The sequence below is a fragment of the Canis lupus genome, chromosome 25, assembly GCF_011100685.1.
Source record: "Canis lupus familiaris isolate Mischka breed German Shepherd chromosome 25, alternate assembly UU_Cfam_GSD_1.0, whole genome shotgun sequence".
Classification (NCBI taxonomy): Eukaryota; Metazoa; Chordata; class Mammalia; order Carnivora; family Canidae; genus Canis; species Canis lupus.
In genome coordinates, this window is record NC_049246.1 from 13,692,691 (window position 1) to 13,716,561 (window position 23,871).

Sequence of the window (23,871 nt, forward strand, 5' to 3'; positions counted from 1 at the left end):
GCTCAAGTAGTATTCCATTGCATATATATATATATATATATATATATATATATATATATATATATATATAAACCACAGCTTCCTATCCATTCATTAGTCAGTGGACATTTGGGCTCTCTCCCAAGTTTGGCTATTGTTGATAATGATGCTATAAACACCAGGGTGCGTGTATCCCTTCAAATCTGCATTTTTATATCCTTTGGGTCTAAATACATAGTAGTGCAATTGCTGGGTCACAGGGTAGTTCTATTTTTAACTGTTTGAGGAACCTCCACACTGTTTTCCACAATGACTGCACCAGTTTGCATTCCCACCAGCAGTGCGTGAGGGTTCCCCTTTTTCTGCACCCTCACCAGCATGTTGTTTCCTGGGTTAATTTTAGCCACTCTTACAGGTGAGGTGGTATCTCATTGTGGTTTTCATTTGCATTTCCCTGATGATGAGTGATGCTGAAGATCTTCTCATATGTCTGTGAGCCATCTGTATGTCTTCTTTGGGAAAATGTCTGTTTATAACTTCTGCCTATTTCTTAACTGGGCTATTTGTTTTTTTTTGGGGGGGGGGTGTTGGGTTTGATAAGTTCTTTACAGATTTTGGATACTAACCCTTTATCTAATATGTCATTTGCAAATATCTTCTCCCATTCCATAGGCTGCCTTTTAGTTTTGTTGATTATTTCCTTCACTGTGTAGAGTTTTTATTTTGATATAGTCCCAAAAGTTCATTTTTGCTTTTGTTTCCCTTGCCTGGGATGATGTATCTAGTAAGAAGTTGCTACAGCCAAGGTCAAGGAGGTTTCTGCTTATGTTCTCCTCTAGGATTTTGATGGTTTCCTATCTCAAATTTATGTCTTTCATCCATTTTGAATTTATTTTTGTGTATGGTGTAAGAAAGTGGTCCAGTTTCATCCTTTTGCATGTGGCAATCCAGTTTTCTCAGCACCATTTGTTGAAGAGACTGTCTTTTTCCCATTGAATACTCTTTCCTACCTTGTCAAAGATTAGTTGACCATAGAGTTGCGGGTCTGATTCTGGATTATCTCTTCTGTTCTGATTTATGTGTCTTTTTCTGTGCATTACCATACTGTTGATGACTACAGCTTTGTAATATAGCTTGAAATCTGGAATCATGATGCCTCAAGTTTTGTTTCTTTTTCAGGATTGCTTTGGCTACTCAGGGTCTTTTGTGGTTCCCTACAAATTTTAGGATTGTTTTTTCTAGCTCTGTTAAGAATGCTGGTGGTATTTTGATAGGGACTGCATTAAATGTGTAGGTTGCTTTGGGTCGTATAGACATTTTAATGATATACGTCCTTCCAATCCATGAGCATGGAATGTTTTTCCATTTCTTTGTGTCCTCTTTAATTTCTTTCACAAGTGTTCTAAAGTTTTTGGAGATCTTTTACCTCTTTGGTTAGGTTTATTGCTGGGTATCTAACTTTTTTTTTTAACCATATCTTTAAATAAATCTGTAAGTTCCCAACTTTGAATATAGTATAATATAATACTATAGTATAATATAATGTTAACCCTTAAGCTTGTTTTTTTTAAAAGCACCTGTTTCCTTGATTGACTATATGCTGATGACTATAAAAGAAACATCTTAACATCTATGTGTGGGTGGCATATCTTTCCTATGTACTTGCTACTCAGACGACAGGCAGCAAGAAGCATGGGTGTGGGGTCGGGGGGGACTTGAGGCTATTTTCTTTTGGTGGTTCAACAATCACATAAGAGACTTTGGTTGTTTTTTGTTTTTAGATCACATCTTTCATGGCAGCAGCAAGACACTGGAGGTAGCTTCCCTCCATGTAATTGAACAGCTCTGGGCAGCACAGTAGCAACTACATTACACATAAGAGAAGCCCATCTCTTTGATGGACTTCTTTCAGGAGCAAATGGACTTCTGACATAGAAGCCAGTGAATGTCTCCTGTGTCTCCTGAAAGGTTTCTGAATCACTTACTACAGAATCACTGGGATCAAGCTCTCCCCTGGAGTCAGAGATGAAAATGACTTCCCCAAAGGTGCTGGGTCTCTTATACAAGGTCTGGTATTTGACTACATCCTAGGCCCCTTCAGAAAGGGTGGTAGAGGATGGATGTTGGGGGCGAAACAACCATATCTCACACCAGGAAGGTTAACCTGGGCACAAGTCCTCTCCTAACCCTGGTCAGACTTAATCCTACAGAGATGTCCTGGAACCCCCGCTGAGCAAAGATGGTGATCCATGGGGCCATTACTCTCCTCTCTCATCTCCCAGAGCATATGCCACCTGGAAACAAAAACTGCTCTTTTTACATTTGGTGTGGAAAATATCTGGGCCTGAGATCTTACCAAGCTATAAATTCCAGGAGCAAGGAGTCACTTAGGGAAGAAAAGTAGTGGATCCTTTTGACCAACGATGGCCAAGCAGCAACCACTCCTCTTTCTGTGTACTTTTAGTCCATTGGGATTTGTACTGTATACACAAGGGTGAGTATAAAATTCAAATGTAAACCCATTCCTGTCTTTAGGATTAAAAAAAAAAAAAAAGCCTGTCATATGCCAGAAACTGGCTGGAGCCTAGAGCTTGGCACTGCAGACTGAGTTAGCAGTTTGTAGGCTTTGAAGTGAAAGTTTTTTCCTCTCTTTTTTACTAGCAATGAAAAGAACGTTAAAGGAAAAACACCAAAGTTGATGAGGAATATTTTTCCATGGTGAACGATGTAATGTCTTTCAGTAGAATTCTCTATTTAGAAAGCTAGGTGCCTTCAAGCAGTCACTGGTGTAGATACCTGCCATGTCTTACATAACCACTGCCCAGAGGACATAAATCATCTGTGAATATTTTCAATATACCATCTTCTCCTAGAACACCCTGCATGACTCAAACACTGCGATAGGGTAATATTTTAGGTGTTTTGGAGCAGTGGTTCTCAAACATTAAAGGGAGGAATAGCTTGGAGGTTTATTAAACTTTCAGAGGCTGGGGCTATGTACCCAGGGACTGTGGTTCTGTGTGTGTGTGTGTGTGTGTGTGTGTGTGTATTGCAAGAATATATTCTCTGGGTGGGGAGAAGGTTGTTTTCTAACAAGCAACCCAGATGACTCAGATGCAGGTAGGTCACTGGACCTTACTGAGAAACAGCATATCTAGAACCTATACAATGTTAAAATTCTTGGCCAAAAGAATTAGGAATTGAAGTCACAATATTTCTATTTGTAAAAGTTCAAAAATAATTGGTTACTCCACGAAAAAGATCAGGCGTGTTTTCTATTTCCCTCAGGTTTTCTTATTATATCTGAAACACATCCTCTGAGATAATTGGGGGGGGGGTAATATTATCCTGACTTTGCTGATAAGGAAATTAACATAGGTTAAGCAATTTACCAAAGGTTACAAAGCTAGTTGGGTCAGGTCTCTAGACTTTTACACAGACTTCAAATGAGATGGCATCCCTTCAGATACTCAAGTCAAAAAGCCTTGAGAAATATGTGAAGAAAATATAAATATGTTTCCCGATCTAGGTTTAGATAGTTTTCCTCATCTCTCTAATTGAAAGCTCTCCTTCAGCAGGCAACTCTAAGCTAAATGAAGTTTCTAATTTTCTACCTTCAAGCATTGGCTCTGGGGACCCATTATGGAGATCCTTGTAACCCATGGTTATGCTATTGGGAGAAAGAAAAATATATGGTCCCCTATGGAAAAACATCAGCACATATTTTCCCTGGTAGGGGACTTTGGCATTAACCAGGATTGACACAACTTGAGTTTTTAATTCACTTTAGATCTAGCTTGGACCTAGAAAAATGAAAAAACAGGTGTCCCTTAAAATCCCACCAATGTTGCATACTTTCAGGAGAGGAAGTACACAGACTTCTTTGATTTCAGAAACTTCCATTGGGACATCTTGGCTCACTGTCTGGTTGGGTTTTGTGTATCATATCATGAGGTGTTGGAGGGAAGATAAAGACTCTTTGACAGTGGAAAATCACTCTCATCTAGAGCCTTCTCCTCCTGTGCCCTGGAGGGAAAACCTGCCTTCTCCTTCTTGAGAAAGAGTCCAGATATAATGGATGAGACAAAAAAAGACATATTTAACCAAATCCGTTAAGAAACCCTAGCAGAAACAATGCATCTTTTTAACAGTTGAAGATGTTATGAATAGACAGAATGTTTTGTGTGGGGAGTCTGTCTCGGGCTCCCAAGTGAGAAATGCCGTTTGCCATTAGACACTAGTTTAATTCTAAAGCTCCTAAGGACTGTGTTCATTTGCCAACATCCTACTGCTCTGTGAACTACAAAAAATGATTTATATGAATCACTGGAAACATCCAATAACAACAACAACAACAAGAAAAATAGTCTTTTCCCAGAGTACCCCTCACTCCTAAGCATTCACCAACTGTCTCAGCTTGGGCTGCTGTAGCAAAATGCCATAGACTGGGTGGCTTATCAGTCACGGACATTCATTTCTCATGGTTCTGGAGGCTGGGCATCTGAGATCAGGGTGCTGCCATGGTCTGGTAATGGCAAGGACCCTCTTTCAGGTGCAGACATCTAACTTTTCATTGTTATCTTCAACATGGCAAAAAATGAGGGAGCCAGCTCTCTAGCCCCTTCTTATAAGGGCACAAATCCTCTTGATGACCTAATTACTTCCCAAAGGCCCTACTTCCAAATACCATCACACTGGGGCTTAGGGATTCAACACATGAATTTGAGGTGAGGACATAAACACTGAGTTCATAATGCCAACCTAAACCAAAGGGATGACCATGGCTTGGGCAGGTTTTCAACAGTATCCCAAGAAGCCCTGTTATTGCCTGTACCTGAGCCCAGCTCCCATCTTTCTTTACAATAGCCTGTAATTCCTCCTAAGGCAGAAGGAAGTCTTTGGGAGACCTCAGGCTAGTTTTGGCCATTCTCCATGTAAGGACTTCTTCAAAAATGTTTAAAGAATGAATGAACCACTGGGCCGCAGACACCGGGTGAAAGAATGTTCGGTTGGTTCTGACATTGTTTTCTGATATCCTGTCCCCACTAAGAGGTCTCCTTTGGAGGAAGACTAGTGATAATAAACAGCTCTTTACACGGAGACAGCAGAATACCCACTTGGAAGTCCTGGGAGTATTAACTATATTAATCATCTCATTCAACGTCTAATGAGAACCTCAGTCTCAGTCAGCTATTTTCGATTTCAAAACACCATTTGCCTCGTGCAAACCAACCAACCAAACAAAAAAGTCAGAATGACAGGGAATATGTAAAAAATAAAAAAATTTTATACCAAAGTGAAATATGACTTGATATTACCATTTCTTTGCTTTGGGATGGGATGGTAGGAATACCTTGTTAAATGTGTTCAAAAAGTCCCCAACCACAGAAACTTCACCATTAAGCTGAACCCTAACACCCCACGGACCGGCATCCAACCTGGATAGTGAATATGTGGCACCTTAGTAGTGTCTGCCTTGCAGATGTGGCCTGTCTGCACTTGGCAAGTGACTTCTCACTTGGAGTGAGAGTCAGAGACCTGCCTCGCTCGCGCACCATTGAATTAGAGCTGCTGCTGCTGCTGCAAATGCACACAGAGGGTGCACACTAGAGCATCTCTCTATTGAGGGCCCCAGGAGGGGTCCTGTTGGCCAGTCACACAGGGACTGATTCCATTCTGCCGGCTGTCACTCTCCTCTCATGTAAAAAACTGACTGCAGTAGGATTTTTTTTTTTCTTTTCCGGGCAAAGTGAGCTCGGTAGCTCGCTGGGAAGCCCCGGGGCCCTCGGACAAGAGCAGCTCTGGCTCTGGCTCATCCAGGCAAGGAGGCAGGAGGTGCTGTTTCCTTCAAGACTGGCTCACCTCCCTCCCTCCGTGTTTAATCACGAGCATTTCCGAGATGCACTGGGTAGCCTGCTGTAGGACCTCTTGGGCCTTGGAGTGGGAGAGTGGGACAAGCCCTCCCAGAAATGAGACGATTCCTCTTTGATGGACAACACGATGAGGGCCACTCTTCCAAGGGCAGGCTCTCCACTTTGATGGGAATCACTATTGCTTTAAAATAGAACTGATTTCTTTAAATGCTCCACAATCTTCTCAACTCATTCAGTGCACTGTAATCTCCTCTATCACCTGCGTTTAGAAAGGAACTGCAAAGTGTGTTATGGGTTTGTCCTCATTCCTTCCAGACAGTGTAGATGCATCAGGGGACACACCTGTCTGCTTCTGCAGACATGGGTGTGTCTGTCCTGCCCAGCACCCATGCTTGAGGAGGTCCAGGACACCCTGGGCTATGTCAGCTACTGATTTGCCAAGGGAAAAAGGCAAGAAGTGCCACCCCTGGATTGTCTCACATGACACAGCTGCTGCACATATATTTAGAGTTGGGAAGGCCCAGAAGTTTGGGCTTATTTCTGCAGAGTAAGTGAGGCTAAGGTGATAGCCAGATGTGCCATACACAGGCCCATCCCCCCAAAAATACGCATTTCTAGAGCAACAACACCAGAGGAAGCCCCTGACCCATAGACCTTCTCTTCTTATTTTTTGGTTCTGTTCCATAGTATGAGTGTCCTCATGCAAATGGGGGTGGGTATATAGATACAAACATACAATTGGCCCAATGCATGTCCTTGCAACTAGCTGCCCTTTGGGCCAAGGGTGCTCACAAAGGCCTGAATCTGGGGCAGAGGACCAGGAAGGCCTGGGAAATGGGCTTTTGTGGCTATTGGGGAAGGAAATTTAAGATCCTAAGAATCCAGCAAAGGGACTAGAAGGAGGGTTCTGGCTCTTTGTACCATGGGCTTCTCATCTTGTGAAGAGAAACATACCCAGCCAAGGATGGCCAGCTCAGGGGCCTCCAAAGCACAGAGCCTGGGGCAGCCACTTCCCAGGTTCTTAGGACAGTGCTGGCTATGGGCAGACCCCAAAATAGGGGTCTTTGGGGTAGGCCTACAGTGTTTGGGCCTGCATAGCTTCATTTGTAAATTGAGATGGTTTGGAACCTGGGACTGTCAAACTCCTCCCCAGATTCAATAGGGGTTTCAAAGATCCAGTTTGTCACTATTGATAGCTCAGTCTCAAGCACTGGATAAAGATAATACAAAAGAAAAGAAAATACTAAAAAAATTCAAATGAGTATATCGGTCTTCAGTCTCAGCCTCTCTAGCTCAAGTGATGAATAATGAGATAGTCTGGTTAATTAATGATCTGGTTAATAGAGTTGTTAGATTTATCTTTCATAGGTGACTAATTATCAGAGCATAATAATACACTTAACCTCACAACCACCATCAACAGTCAACAGTCATTGGACTGTGAAAAATTCAAACATCTCCAGTTTTCCAAGGGCCATGAAACCACCTGTATGCAACAGAACTGTGTGTAATTAACATTTAATTCATTATGGAAATATGGATGTACCAGGTAGGTCAGACGATTTAAATTGATAATATCCAATAGTTAAAATTTCAAATGCCATGTCTGAGGACAAGACAACCTCTTCCAGGTGTTTTGATTTGGTCTGTTTCCCTCCTGATGAATTTTGATGGAAGCAGGCCACACCAACCACTACTGAAGTTCATTTGGTGTCATGAGACAGGGAAAGCCCACTCACAGTTAGTAGCACTGACCTGTCCTTTCATATCTGGAGCAATGGGAATGGTGGGCCAGATGGTTGAGTAGACGCCAAAAAACACCAGCCAGATCAGCATGCTTCCCCAGACAGCCAGATGACTGAACTGCAAAGGAAACACACACTCAGGTGGGGCTTCTCTGCTAGTACAGGAGAGCCACCTGAACTCCACCTGCAGCAGAATCCCTGTGGCCAGGCCACTTTTCTTTATGGGAATATTTTGACTAGTCACCAGCCATTGGAAGGTTCCATCTTGTAATTATCTTGTCTCAAAATGTTACACGATGAATTCAAAGAACTGGTGGCTGCAAACTACCCTGAAGATCCAGGTGCTTTCACCACAGCTGACCTTCTAGATCCACCCCACAGTTTTAGCCAGCCCCTTGCTGTTCCTCACCAGTGTTTGCTCTAACCTGGAGCTATGTTTCCTGAAAGCAGTAAGAATGCACTGAATGGACAGAAAGAACAAGATGTTCTTACTTATTGAGACTTTAATTATTACTTTCATTTTCCAAAGAACTTTTTTTTTACAAATCTGGGCTGGATATTACATCTTAACAATCCTTTAAAAATCTGCTGAATTGCTGGCTTTTTCTTCTTTGCCCTCTTAATATGATGACCTTTGACTTCTTCCTTTCTTTCGCACTCTATGATATAATCTATCATCAAGGTCTTTTAGCTTTTTAAAAATAATACCTCTGGGTTCTGACCATTTCTCACTACCTCCTCCTGTAACAGTCCAGGCCAAGCCACCATCACCTCTCCTCTGGATTAATTGCCATTGTCACTTAATGGATTCCCTATTTCCACATTCATCTCCAGCCTTCTCCCTCACCTTCCCTACATAGATTTAGGATCCTATTTAAGCAGCAGTGATAGACAAAAACGAAACATGGGTTATGACCCTGAAATGTGGCAAATCACCAAAATGTCTAAAATTGGGGAATAATTAAATGATGGGATACTGGTCAAACTTAATACTCCTTCATCATGAACAAAGATTTTGTAGTTGTATACTTTAAGGTATGGAAAAATGGGAAAATGTTCATGATATATTTTTTTGTTGTTGTTCATGATATATTTTTAACTGAAAAAAGGATCACAAAACTATATGTTCTGAAATGCACTATCTTCTTAAAAATACACACATGGAGCAAAGTCTGTAATGTTAAAAGCATTAACGGTAACTGTCTCTTGTCTATCAAGTTATGGAAATTAAATATTCTCCCTTTTGTCCTTCTGTATTTTCCGTGTGTATGTGTGTGTATGTGAGTGTTTTACAACATGTGTATACATTTGAAATGAGAGGACTGTTAATAGCTTAGAGCTGTTAGTAAGTGCCAAGCAAATGAATCATCAGAAAGTTTTGGATTGCAAATTTGCCCTGATGAAGATCAAATGACAATTTTTACATGCAAAATTTAAATGAGATAGCTACATAGTGCTGATTGGTTTCCCAAGGCTGAAAAAGATTCATGCTATCAAAATATCTATAGTGGATAAAGAAACGATTCCAGAGAAAACTTACTTTAGTCCAAGCTGTGGTCTCCAAACCAGCTTTCAGACACACAGTGACAACAACATACTGTGAAAACAAACAGGAATTGGGGAAAATGTATTATCCTTGGTGACTTATTTTTACTTTCCAGGAGAAATCATAAGTCTCCCTCCAGAGGCAGTGGGAGTTACTTTTGTGCTTTTCTTAGCTTGGAAAGAATTGGGGAAAATCACCTTCTTCAGTGTTGCTTTTTTCACAGGTAGATGTGAAACTGTCATTTGAAGAATGGGGTGATCTATCTGGTAATCAATCACCTGTCCAGAGATCTGGACTCTGCAAAATCTCTGCTAGGGAATGAGGGTAAGCATTTCACAACCATTTTGAGCTTTAAGGTATCTACACTATATAGTTTAAAGATTTAAAACAAATAATATGAAGGAAGACCTTATATAAAAGGTTTCCAGAGGCAGAGCCCACACATATGCCACTTAAGAATGGTTCCGTAAAAAGAGAGATAAACTTACCGTGTAAACAATATTTCCAACAAATAAATAGTCTGTGGCATGGCCACTGGCCAACGGAGTATCTGAAAAACAAAGAAGTTATTACTAACTTCTGGGGAAGAGCACTGTAACCTGTTTTGTTCAGAACATGAAAGCAGAACTTTAGAAACATTTATCAAATTGTAGGGGAATTTCAAAAATTGCATTATCTGTCATTCTAATGCCTCTTCTTTCTAACTGAATTTTTTCATCTTATATTTTCTCTAAATGAAGCAAACAAACAAAATCAGGTTTCCAACAAACTGAACCAAACACTTAAACTGTATTGAAATTTACATTTTTATAAAGATTAGTTTAAACAAAGAGAAGAGTAAGAACATAATAATCTATCCTTATTAATAACAATATTAGACTTTTTCTGAGTGTTCTTTTACTATTTACTATTTATTTTGCAAACTGGAACTACAGGCTAATAAAAGAAGGTAACTACATGAATACAAATCAATTCATAATTATTGAACTCAAAATACGGGGGGATATTCATTATTCACGTTCTCATATGCAACTGCAAGAACTTCTGAAGTCTACAAATTGAGAGAATGCAAACAATCTAATGTGAGACATCTAGAAAATACAAACTAGGATTTTGAAGCTTTAATTTTATCTTTTCCACTTTTTTCTTTTTAAGGATGATTATTACAATGTATAAAACAATCACTAAGGCTGAGCTTTAATAGAATTGCCTAACTTCCATCAACTAGCCTGCTGTGAAAAGTCTGATTATTATCTTGAGGGATCAGAGCCTGTTTTGATATCAGGAATGGTTTCTTTAGATGACACTGCTAATCTCCTTTTATAATCAAATTTAGATTTGTGGCCTACAGGCCAAGAATTATATGGATTTTTGTGTTCGAATTTCCAACCCAGTAGCTGCCATACATACATATTTGGCCTGACTGATTTACCCATTTGCTTGTTGAAGAATCTGACTCTTAACTAAAGATTCAAGATCTGTTTAGTTTTCTAAAACACCAAAATGACCATGTAGCATGATAGGCAGAATCTGGTCATTGTTGGGCCATAGACTGAGCTCCAGGGCATGGCCTTTCTCCTGATTCTAGTAGGTAAATTTGTGACTATAAGGAAAGATGAACTGCAAAGGAAGGAACATTACAGGCTGTATTAGTTATATACCTAATGGGACTGCTGTTGGGGAACATAAGAGTTATCCAAGGAGAACAGAGAGAGATGGCCACTGACTTACAAAGGAATGATCTCGAAGCATAGGGAAGAGACTTGAAAATCCGGCAGAATGTCATTAAACGGGAAGGAGGGAAAAAGTTCAAAACGCCTATTATTCTATTCTTGAGCAATAAAGAAGAATTAAATATTGAAACATGCTATAACATGGGTGCACCTTGAGAAACTTGGGCTAAATGAAACAAGTCAATCACAAAAGCCCATCTTTTGTGATTCCCATTGTAGAATTCTACTTCTTGAGCTGTTCAGAATAGGCAAACCTACAGAGGAAGAAAGTAGACTTGTGATGGTCAGGAACTGGGAAATTTTTTTGGTGGGGGGGAAATGGGAAGTAACTGCTCATAGTTATGGGGTTTCTTTTGGGGGGCAATGAAAATGCTCAAACACTGATTAAGGTGACAGTTGCACAATTACATGAATATATTAAAAACCACAGAATCATACCTTTTAAATGAGTGCATTGTAGGGTATGTGAATTATGTATTGATAAAACTGCTATAAAAAAATTCAGTTCCTCAGTCACACTTAGTCACATTTCAAATGTTCAATGGCTACAGGTGGCTAGCGACTACTGTATGGGACAGCACCAATACAGAACATCTCCACTGTCACAGAAAGTTCTACTGGACATTGCAGGCCAGAGTGGCTATGTTGGAAGTGGAAAGAAGTGATAGGAATTGGCACATATTTTGAAGGTAGAGATGATAGGATTTAGGATTTGGATGTGGGGTGGAAAAGAACATGAGGAATCAATGGTAATTTAAAGTTTTTTCCTGAGTACCTACCTAGGTCAACAGTGATAGCATTTACCTGATTCTGGTCATATTAATACAGGAATACTGATTAAAAGAGTGACACTAAAACTTGGTACTGAGTGGTCAACACTTTAAATTCACAATTGGAAAAACAGATAAGGAAGAAGCATGATGCTATTAAGAGAGGAACAAAAGTATACTGAGAAAAATTAGGTGGTAAGAAGGACTCAAGTTGGTGGGGAAAAAATCCCAGCAATGAGCGTTAGAAGACTGTATTCCAGCCCTGTCCTCTGGTTCCAGCTCTGCCATTATTTAGTTCCTTAAAATGTTTGGTTCTAAGTCTTTTCCCACATCTATAAGATGGGGATTTTATTAGGTAAAATGACTAAATTATCACCAAAGTTCCTCTAAGACAGAAAATTCTAAGACTACAAGGTCTGCTCTCTTCACTGCTACATCAGGGTGTGTAGTGGTAGAAATCAGAAAGTTTCAGATCTTTTTTTTGTTCACTTTAGCTCAGGGTGGATTTCCTAGTCTCAGCCCATGTTCACAGATGAAGAACAATGAGCTGAGTGCCCTGAAGTTCTATGTACACTAAGCCCCAACAGAGTCTAGAGTCAGTGCTGACCAGATGTTAGAGTTAGAAGGGGTATGAGATCAAACTGAAAATCAAAGTTTACAATCATGACCTGACAATTTTTGAATATCTTTTTAGTACTAATATTTCTAATGTTGGCTGATGCACATACAAAAACATACCTGCATACTTTAGATAAGAAAACTAGGGCAGGGATCCCTGGGTGGCGCAGCGGTTTAGTGCCTGCCTTTGGCCCAGGGCGAGATCCTGGAGACCCGGGATCGAATCCCACGTCGGGCTCCTGGTGCATGGAGCCTGCTTCTCCCTCTGCCTATGTCTCTGTCTCTCTCTCTCTGTGTCTCTCATGAATAAATAAAATCTTAAAAAAAAAAAAAAAGGTACTCCTTTGAAATGTCAAAACCTAATGAGGTGAGAGTTATGGAGGTCAGAAAATTAGATTTCTGTGACCACAGAGGAAATAAGTACAGTGCACAGACCTGAGAAACAGTAGCAACCTCCATAACCTGAGTTAGGGTGGGCACTTCATCAGTCCTGAGGATCTCAACTTAGTCACTACTGACACTTTTCCTGATTATTCTTTGTTGTGAGGGACTGTCCTGCGGATTGTCAGATGCTTGGCGCACCCCTGCCTCCACCCAGCAGATGCTAGGACTACCCACTCTCCAGGTGTGACAACGAAAACCTTCTCCAGACATGGCCAAATGTCTCCCAGGGGTCAAATTGCCTGGTGTGAGAACCAAAGCAATGATAGAAAGACAAAAGAGGAACTGGAAATATATAAGTATACAGAAAACACCCTGAAGGGAAAGTGTCTAACATACCAGGGAACCCTCTTCTCTCTGGTCAGACTAGGAGAGGACGAGGCAACACCTAGCTGTCCCACCATGGACACATGGAACAGCACCAGGCTTTAGCACAAAGTGAGGCAACCCCCAAGGCCAGATGGCCTTTAGAAGTGGGCCAACTCTGGGATTACCTGTGGGCCTCTGAGAGCTCACCCAGGACGACAGGACCTCCATAGGGACCCTTAAGACTGCTGAACACTCTGCAGGCAACTTGGCGTGGAGAGAAAGCAGAGAAGACTAAAAGACATTTTCCAACTGTAGCTTCTAGGGTTTTCTAATGCATTAATTTCCACCTTGTCAAGAGAGTAAAATTAAAATGCTCACTGGCATTTTACTCTGGTATTTAATATATGATGATTACACTTGTGGTCATCTGAATTCGCTTAAAATAACTTTTAGAGAAGACAGGATCAACCTTTTATTTCTGTTCATCGTTTTGGAAGGATAACTCAGACTGCATTCTTGTTTTCTGCTGAGGAAAGAGTACCTCCTGCCCCACTCCAAACTAATACCATCAGGAAAGAAATTATTCCATGAAGGAGAAATCCCTAAACCAACTTGGGACCGCCAAAAGCCTCAAAAAGATAGCATCCCTTATACAAGTCACAAATCCTCACTCTGCACGCCTTGTTGGGGAAATACCCATGGAGTGGATTGCTCTCTTGCGGGTTATATTTCATCTGTGTTAAAAGCGAATACTTGTGGGCATCGTCTTTGTTAAATCTTGCCAATAACATACTACTGAAGAAAAGATGAGAAAGTCCTAAGAAAACATTTGTGAATGAATGTATCAATGGGCTATAGCTTGCTGGTAGTTCAAATATGGAAAAGCCCATTTAGACTGTCCAGTGTTTTCCTGAAGCATGCTGCTGACAAATGACTTCTTCCCACTTTGCCTAAACTTACTAGCACTGTTAGGAATCCAACAACCCACTAAGGAAAACCTATAGTTGAGCTGTTTTTATTTTAATCAGATATTTAAAATTGCAAGTGATTTTTTAATTTTTTTTTGAAAGGGAAAAAGTAACCCTCAAACCCAGATGATTGGTCGAGTTCCCTCAGCCAGCTTTCAGAATATTATTTGATCACCATCTGTCTAAATGAGAGTGAGAACATTGCTACACACAAAGCAGTATGGGGTGGTATAGACAGCTATTTGGGAGGAACGGAAAGAGGAAATCAGCTTGCATAAAGGCATGGAGGGGGACCCCCGCCCAGCCAGGTGGAGGGGTGAGCAAGGTGGAGTGGGACCATGGTGGTGTATGCTAGAATGGTGAGGGGGCAGGGGCCAAACCAGGCAAGGCTCTCTAAAGGTCCTTCATAAGAGAGAACCGTCAAAAATGCAGGTGGAGAGATATGATCTCACCAAACCTTTGTTTTCCTATCTTAACCAGCATGATGCTGAGCACTTCCTAACAGCAACCCGTCATTAGCACACAAAGGCTTAAATAAGCAAGGAGAGAGGTAAGGATTAAGCTGCCTATTGCACTAGAACAGCTGGCCCTTAACTGAACTAGGACCAGTCAGCCTTTTGCAAATTGAGAATCAGATTCACCCAGATGAAAGATGAGATGAGAGAGGAGGGCATGCATCTTCCCAAAGTCTACAGGAAGGTTTCCATAGAGTGAAGAACCTAAAAGAGTAGGAAATATTCCCCATCTACTTTGATAAAACAGAGTCACATTTAGAATGATTTTACTGTGGCTTCATGTGATGTAAAACCCAATATAATGATGGTGTTTACTATATCATCAAAAGTGTTAAATTGACTGTCCCAGGTCATCAGCTCATTCTTTTAGAGGCCCACGTAACGCTAGGGTTTCAGAATCCACTGACCCACAGCAGCGGATGACACTGTTCTTCCAGACTTAAATTATTTGCAAGATCTGGTTGGATACAGGGGCCAGCACAAAGCAGGATTAGCCAAATGTGGTTTAAAAATAGTCACTAAAACAGATGATTGTGAACAACTGGGACAAAACCACACGGACCCTCCACATTAGTAGTGACAGTCCAAAAATGCTGCATGAAAAAAACCTCTCTGAAAATATTTGTGGGAAAACCCACGATTTGTAAGGAAAGTATGTCTCATTTTCTGAGCAGACGGAATGATCAAGGAACTTACTTCAGAATATTCCAACGGGCTAGGTTGGTGACATTTTATAAAGATGCCATTTCAATTAAATGCTCATTAAAAGCATTACATCATGACCCAGCTAAACCACATAAATGCATCCAGAAATGGCTCTGACAGAAAGCAAAATCTGAAGAAAAAGATATAGCATGGTATGGTACAGTCAGAGAAGACAGGATTTAATAATCAAGAAAACAGATGGGGTGAACTTATGTGGGCATTTTTAATGAAGTAAAAATCCATGGAACACCTGAATTACAAATCACAGGCACCTCACTCACATATGACTCAGTAGGGAGCAATGAGGTGGAGGGGTACCATTCCCTTGACATCCAGGCACCTGCCAAGAATTTTGGCTGGAGAGCATATGCCAAATTTCTCCTGCTTTCCCTTTCCCTCCCTTTGGCCTCAAAATGCTCAGCTGCTTTGGTTCAGAGTGGCCCTTATTCCAGAATATGAACAGGGTGTCTCTTCCCCGTCTTGCTCTCTGGGCCTCTCAAGACTGCAGACATTTGAAGGAGGTACTACACCAACTGGGTACTATTAGATTAACATCAAGAGTGAAGATGTATTCCAAGTTTCAAGTAACTAATTTACAAACAAATTTTTACAACTCAAATGCCTGGACTGTAACTGAAACAATTCTTTCTGCTTCCAAAGCTATGTATGCACGTAGAGAAAATTTATTTTTTCCTTTCTGTGTTAAGGAGTAGTATAAAATACTGGAAAGAGTTTATAGAAGGTAGAGTTTATACAAGTGTTAGTGATTATAATTACATTCATAACCAGTGCTGGGTTAAGTTCCTGGTTATATAAGCCTTTTGCTGGATTTTCTCCTCTCTACTCCCATTACTGTTGGAGAAAGTCAAGGGTATGAAACTTAAACTTCCATCTGTTTTTTTTTTTTCACTTTTGTTTACTAAAAATGGATCTTAGAAAGGTAATTTTAAAAAAAGGTGGTAAAAATGATGAAAAGTGAACTTGAATGTTAAAGTCAAACAGCCACCTGTGTGGCTCTTGTATCCCTAGCTCCCTGTTCCTGGGTAGGGCCCTGTGACCAGTCCTTGCCAATCAGACATGAGCAGAAGTGAGGGATCACTTCCTGCCAGAGATGGTTAAGAGCAACCACTCCTTCTCCTGGCTCTTCCCCTACTAATGTTAAGGCTGAATATACATTCAGGGGTCATGCATGAAATGGATGTGGAATGTGGTATGTGGTAAGATAGGCAGACGTGGAAATAGTTGTCATGAAGGAAGAAGTTTATACTTATAGATCCCTAGAAACAGGAGGCATGAATGTCATGCAGGGCTACAAGGGGAAGCACCAGGGTCAGTAAGGAGGCAAAAGAGACAAAGGGAGAACACAATCCAGAGCCTTTACTGGGGTTTTCAGGGGATGGAATGGACAAATCAGAGAAGGTATGGATTGGATGGTGTGAATAATTTCAGCAGGCTCTGGGTTATAGAGGTGATCCCTAGTTGTCTGGTATCTGGCCCCAAGGTGATTTAGGACAGGGAGAACATTGTATTGGTGTTTGAGTTAACAGGAGAGACACACAGAGAGAGGCAGAGACATAGGCAGAGGGAGAAGCAGGCTCCTCACAGGGAGCTCAATGTGGGACTCAATTCCAGGACCCTGGGATCATGACCTGAGCCAAAGGCAGATGCTCAACCATGGAGCCACCCAGGTGTTCCCGGTGTGTGAGTTAACAGAGGAGATGGTTGAGGTGTGGTCTCTATTGGTCAATAGGAGTATCAGAGACATTCTTGCAGGGGAGTCCTTTGCTCTCTCTAGGAATTAGGTAGCTCCGGGAAAACATTTCCAAAGTATTTTGTCTTTCTAACTTTTGGTGAGCACGTCCTATTTACCTCACTGGGATGCTTCAGGGTCTTGTGAAGATGTTCCACTAGGCTCTCCTTTCAGAAAGAGTTCCAGATGGTGGAGGCCACATGGCCTTACCACTCCCCTTTCTGTCCCATTCAGCATTTAATGTTCATCCCTACATCTTTTAATTTTCGATCTTTTAAAATCTGTGCGGGATGCCTGGGTGGCTCAGTGGTTGAGTGTCTGCCTTTGGCTCAGGGCATGGTCCCGAAGTCCCAGGATTGAGTCCCACATCGGGTTCCTTGCATGGAGCCTGCTTCTCCCTCTGCCTATGTCTCTGCCTCTCTCTCTCTCTGTCTCTCTCTCTGCCTCTCTCTGTGTCTCTCATGAATAAATAAATAAAATTGTTTGGGCAGCCCAGGTGACTCAGTGGTTTAGTGCTGCCTTCAGCCCAGGGCTGGATCCTGGAGTCCTGGGATTGAGCCCCGCATCAGGCTCCCTGCATGGAGCCTGCTTCTCCCTCTGCCTATGTCTCTGCCTCTCTCTCTGTCTGTAAATCTGTGCAGTGTGGTAGCGACTTTTAAAGTGGAACAAAACGTTGGCTTATTGTTTCACATACCTTCCTTGAAAATACAGCATTTTGGTTGGGAAATGTTGTGACTACAATAGCACATTCTCCTGGTGGGTCCAGGCTGTCACACCATCAGGCAGGTTAGGGAAATATTCACTAATGCAATATTGGGCTCCTACTGGATGCCCAGAAGCCAGTGTTGGCCTGGCACAGAGAATAGACTCACTTAGCTTTTCCTTTTTAAAGAATAAATAACTGAGCTTAAGAAGTTGCAATCTCAGAGAACAATGGCAGCCTTGCCCAAACTTAGCCGAATGTGTAGCAAGACAAGTCATCAGGATTTACATGATATAAAATAGCTAAATTTGCAGGACCAGGTACAGATCAGAAATAGCTCAAGTTAAAACGATCCAGTAATTCCATAAGCAGAGAAGAATAGGCTACATTTTATACATGTGCACAGTTTATGAAACTGATCTTTTTTTAAATTTATTTTTTATTGGTGTTCAATTTGCCAACATATAGAATAACACCCAGTGCTCATCCCGTCAAGTGACCACCTCAGTCCCCTCAGCCAGTCACCTCCACCCCTGCCCCCCTCCCCTTCCACCACCCCTAGTTCGTTTCCCAGAGTTAGGAGTCTTTCGTGTTCTGTCTCCCTTTCTGATATTTCCCACTCATTTTTTTTCTCCTTTCCCGTTTATTCCTTTTCACTATTTTTTACATTCCCCAAATGAGTGAGACCATATCTTATGGCAGCACATTTATTAAAAAGTATAAAATGGCCTTTTCCAGAACTCTCCAAAGCCCTTGCTGCTTAATTAGTGCCCACAGAATGAGTATCCATATCCTTCTGAAAAGGGGTGGGAATGATTTCCAGGGTGTGGACTGTGAAGAATTGAGAAACAAATGTTTTAGGAATTTTTCTCTGCTGGTAAGTATATTTTCTTTCTCATCACCCTCCTCTTAAATTTCATCAAGAAAAATCTGAAAATTTCCTTTTTTTTTTTTTTTAAAGTCAAAATTGATTTTACTTTCTTTTGCCAATAACCACATTCCACTTCAAGGAGGATTACTCAAATATGCAGATTGGATCCACTAGTGGAAAACCCGAGTGTGGCCTGACACCAAGGGTCTTGATGAATTTTGGTCCCCGCAACAGTGGCATCTCTGGTTTTAACCTGGAATCACTTTCAGATCAAAGGGTGAGAGCTGTAGACAGGCCACGGGACTGAGCATAAGGTTGTGATGGTTGGAAGAAATCTGATTTGCTGAATTGCTTGAGTGGAAAAATTTATTTTGAAACTTGAAATGAATCATCACAAACTCCATCAGCAAAGGAGTGCTTTGAAAGGTCTATCCAAAACCACGCAAAAATAAGCAAAGCAGAATTCTTGGAACCTTTCTAAGGAATGAATGACAGGCTCACACCTTCTCAAAAGTGTTTCTTCCCAGCCATTATGTGCCCAAAGTGAACAACACTGGTATGTATCAAAGCCTCTCTTCGTGGATAGTGGAGAGAGAACCAACTAGTAAAATTCACCATCTTTGTGACATAACCCACAAAGTGTGGAAAAATGAAATGAAGTACTCTAGGGTCTGTAGCACATCAGGCAAAACTCCTGTAGGGCCCTGGGTGTGGGGTGGAGTCTGGGGGACAGCTTCAGGTGGGACTTAGGGGCAGACAGCCTGAAGTCTGTCACACATCAGTACCATGTTCCAATGTTTCTTTGAGGGTGGGGTGATACATCATTCTAAGTGGTAATTCAAAGTGTAATAAGAACTCATTTATAGGTAAGACAGTAAATCAGCACACATAAACAAGTAATCCAATCTGCTATCATATCCCTGTCTTCTCAAACTTGCAATCTTTCTTGATTTCCACCACTAACTTACTTCCTCCTCCCACCCCACCCCCTCACAAAATAACTCATGCTCTTACCAAACATTATGTGTTTTTCTACACAGTAGTCTTCCTACCTCCAACCCCTTCCCGAGAAAAAAGTCCACACCTAGGTTTTCCTGATCTGACCCTCACCTAAACCTAACCTCTCTGCCCTTTTTTCCAGCTACTCCTCTCGCTTCTATGCTGTAGCTGTCTCACCTAGGGGTGCCATTGCTGACCTCAGAGGGGATGATGGGAATATGTGAAGACATATTTAGATTGATCACAGTGCACAAGAATAGGGAAAGGAGGAGGGAAGGTTACTGACATTTACTGTCCAGGATCCTGAAAGGCTCATCAGCGGTTGAACAAAGTCTGGAATCCAGGTCCCCTTGGCCCTATATTGGGAAATACTGCCTGTGACCTCTTCGGATTCTTGTGTGCTTGCCTTGTTGGGCCAGAAATGCTCTCTCTCCCCCTTTTCCCACACCTCCCCTGCCCTGCTTGATCATACCCTCCTCCTCTTTCAAGAACATACATGTCATTTCCTCAGAGAAGCCTCTTCCTTAGCCCACTAGACTAGACTGTGTCCTTGCAGCACAGAGTACACTGGCCATGAAGCAGTGATATATGCACCCCTTGATCATCAGCTCTGACCTTCTGTAAGCTTCCAGGGGGTGAGAGAGAGAATCTATTATATGTGTGCACTCTCAGGGTCTGGCACATCACCAACACGCCATGATTCTGCTGAATCAAGAAGTTCTCCAAACATGTTCCCTCCTATCTAAGCACTTTCCCATTTCCTGAATGTAACTCTCCTTACACACTCCCTGAAATACCTGGAGACACATTTAATGTTCTTGCCACTAGTTCTCCTTCTACCATTCACTTTACCGGACATGATACAATTGTTCCCCCAAATTGCTCTGATCATGATACTCTTCTTGATCTAAAGTCTAGGCTGGGGATCCCTGGGTGGCTCAGCGGTTTAGCGCCTGCCTTTGGCTCAGGGTGTGATCCTGGAGACCTGGGATCGAGTCCCACGTCAGGCTCCCGGCATGGAGCCTGCTTCTCCCTCTGCCTGTGTCTCTGCCTCTCTCTCTCTCTATGTCTATCATAAATAAATAAATCTTTTTTTAAAAAATAAAGTCTAGGTTGACTCCACTGAACATCTAAGTCCTGACTTCTTAACCTCACATTCAAAAGCTTGTGCTGTCCAGCTTTCACTCACCTTATCAAACCTTTTCTTGTCTTCCACCCTTGAAGGCATCAATTCCTCACAGCTTTCCACATCTGCCCTGAAATTCCCCACTTTGTTCAGCTCTTGATTCCATTCCTATACATCTCGATCCTACTTGGACTTCCACACTAAGCTTAGATGTTATCTCTTCTAACCAGTCATTAATAATCCCAAATGAAAGGCATTTCTCTCTCAGCCCTTTGAAATCCCATAGTATATTATCTGTATTTTACTTGAGGCGATTATTTTCTACTTTGTACTAGAAGTTTCCATGCACGAATCTGGTCTCCCTTACCAAACTATAAACTCTTTGATGCTAAGACCCATATTGATTCATTCACCTAATACCCTTAGAATCCACCATAGTTTCTTAGACATAAATATTACACAAAAAAGGTTAATGGGCAATGATGCAATCATTTTTGCTATGCCTTAATAGTGAGAATTTAGAAATTAATTCTAAAATATTTATTTGTTAGAGGACATAGACTAATGAACAAGAACACAAATTAATTCTCTGCCAAATATACTTAATATTTGCAATTTATTTCATTTATATAGTTTCACTTAAGAGGCTAATGTTTACAACACAATTAAAAGAAAATCTCTATCCTGAAAGCTTAGTAAATAATGGCATCGATGATGATAGTGATGATAATACAAACTGGAAAAACTCATCTTATAGGCTGGGTACTAGGCAAATTGCTAAGTTTGAGGGAAGCAGATAAGGGTGGAAGAAATGAACTTGAAATTCACTTGGGGCTATCTCTCAGCTAAATTAGTAACTTTTGGGAGTCTATCTGCTTTTAAGCATAGGCTATTCTAGGTGAATGAAGATTTACATAATGACATCTAGTAGACTATATAGCAATTCCACCATAAACAGCAAGCTATAATTCTGGAGTGCAGAATCCTGACTCTAGGATTGGAAAACCATCACCTCTACTGTAAAATGGGCCACATTAGTGTTTTTTGAAGCACGCAAGAAATGACCATTTAATAAATCATCTGAGAGTCCAAACGCAAGCACTTCAGAGTTAGGAACAGAGTGCAATGTCTAGATAAGAAGGGTAAGGGGCCTGGAGAGAGTACTTGTCATCAGTCCATGCTATTCCCTGTGTCTTCCTAAGTATGAGAGCAGGGACAAGAGGACAACTGCCCAAATTGTTCTTACTCATCAGACAAATTGCTTCCCATCACCAGTCCATCGTAATGCCATGATGGCTGCTTCTATCACTGAACTGGCAGAGCTTCTAAAACAAACTACATTCAACATTCTTCTGTTTGTAGACCCTACTCCGTCAAAATACAGAAAAATCCACACTGAGTAAAGATGAATCACAGAAAAGCTTTAGAGTTCAAAGAACACGATTTTGCTAGAATGCCCTTTGTAGGGGTGGGGTTAGAAGCAGAAAATTTTATTTCCTGATCTAGAGACTTAGGGACCCTCAAAGGAAAAGGAGGTCAGATGAAACTCGAAGAACAGATCATAGGGTATAATAAATTGGCTATGCATGCATTTTCTCTGTCAGTATTTAATAGGTTAAAGAATATCAGTAAGGATGAATCATTCTGTTTGAAGCACAAAACACATTGACACAGAAACAAAGAGGCTTGGAAGCTTTATATTCTTCGGTTCTCTGAACAATAAAAGGCCTTGTCTAGTCAACATTTAGAGTAATTTTTCCCAGGGGGATTATTACTATTTGAGAGGGATGAAAGAGTAGCATTCTCATGATACATTTTCCTTTTCTAAGACTCAAAGATGTGTCTCTTTAGGAGGCAACCTTTTGGATGTACTATGGAGTGTGAGCAAATACAGACAGTCACATTTCACACACATTGTCTTTCAGCTGGAGGAGAGTCCAGCTCTCAGTGGAATCAGTCCTCCAACTTTAAGTTTTCTTGAAAAGTGTATGTCAAATAAGGGTGACTCTTTCAAGAACTAGGCGTAAGTTTAGACACTCACAAGATTTGAGTTATTCTGCATATAGGGGTGTGAGGTTGGAAAACGAAAGCCCAAGTAATTAACAGAAAATGTCAAGCTCGTGGACAAGTGGCATCGACGTTCCATTGCAGTACAGTGCTTTGCTTCAAGTTCCAAGATTCAAACAGTTATTAAAAATAAAGTTTAGAATTCCTAGCATTTAAACTCTCCAGGCAACTGGAAAGAAAATAGGCTCTCAGAGCCAGAATGGATGAAACCTACAAGCTATAAACCTGAGCCCTAGCTCTCATTAGATTTTAGGTATGTTTTCCTTCTAAAATGTGTTCTTGTGATCTCTCAGTCTGCAGAACTGGGAAAAAAAAAATTGTGAACAACTGGCACCAGAGGGACTACTTGCTGACAGTTGAAATCATGAAGCCGTTACCATGCTCCAGCGCTTTCATGGGAAACCAGAAGAGGATGAGGGAGTGGACCAAGGCGTTGATGCAGTGACCCCAGAAAACCTAAGGGAAAACAAACCAAGGGAGTCAGGAGCTGCCCACAACTCTTGACCTCTGTGCAACTCAACAAACGCCTCATTGTGAAGGATACTGGCAGTGTGCTGCGTAGCTCCAGAAGTAACGTATTATTCTTGAAGTTAAAAAAATACTTATTTCCTCATTTTTACATACAAATGACTGGACTATATCCAGATAATATTACCTTGCAGCAAAGACCTAAACGTATATGCACTTATACACAGACCAGTATGTAATCTGTCCACATCCAAAAAATGAATTATAAAATTTTTTTTAGAATCATAAAAAGAGACAACAAACTTTTACAATCATCTAGAAACAGAAAGGTATTAGGTCAAAGTTGTTAACAAGAGACAGAAACTGTGGACTTTTTGAAAGCATTAAAAACACTTTAAGTGTAGATTCCCTACAGGGCGCTCTCTCTCTGTTTTGCTTTTTAAAATCCCTCCCGAGCAACTTGTTAATTTCTAGAAGTTTGGTTAATATCATGCACATTTAAAAATTCTCTTTAACACTTGAAAGGTCAAACAAAAGAGTACAAGTTTAGTTTCTTCTAAATTATAGTTTCATAAATGCATTTCAATTATCTTTTTAAATACTAAGATGACAGAACTACGATACTAAAGCCAGCTTGAATTTATTTAAAAAATCTACAGATTGTTCTGGGATTGTCATATAGTTT

The 23,871-nt window shown here is 41.0% G+C and overlaps 1 protein-coding gene across 14 annotated transcripts in view; it reads right to left on the bottom strand.

Moving 5' to 3' along the window:
• ATP8A2 (ATPase phospholipid transporting 8A2) overlaps positions 1–23,871 on the bottom strand; it is a 574,503-nt gene that overhangs the window by 137,346 nt on the left and 413,286 nt on the right. For all 14 annotated transcript variants that reach the window (XM_038573452.1, XM_038573457.1, XM_038573456.1 and 11 more), the window contains 4 exons: positions 23,096–23,174; positions 9,632–9,693; positions 9,138–9,194; positions 7,608–7,715 (listed from right to left, as the gene is read on the bottom strand). In XM_038573452.1, coding sequence (XP_038429380.1) covers positions 7,608–7,715; positions 9,138–9,194; positions 9,632–9,693; positions 23,096–23,174 — 306 coding nt within the window. The remainder of the gene's footprint in view (positions 1–7,607; positions 7,716–9,137; positions 9,195–9,631; positions 9,694–23,095; positions 23,175–23,871) is intronic.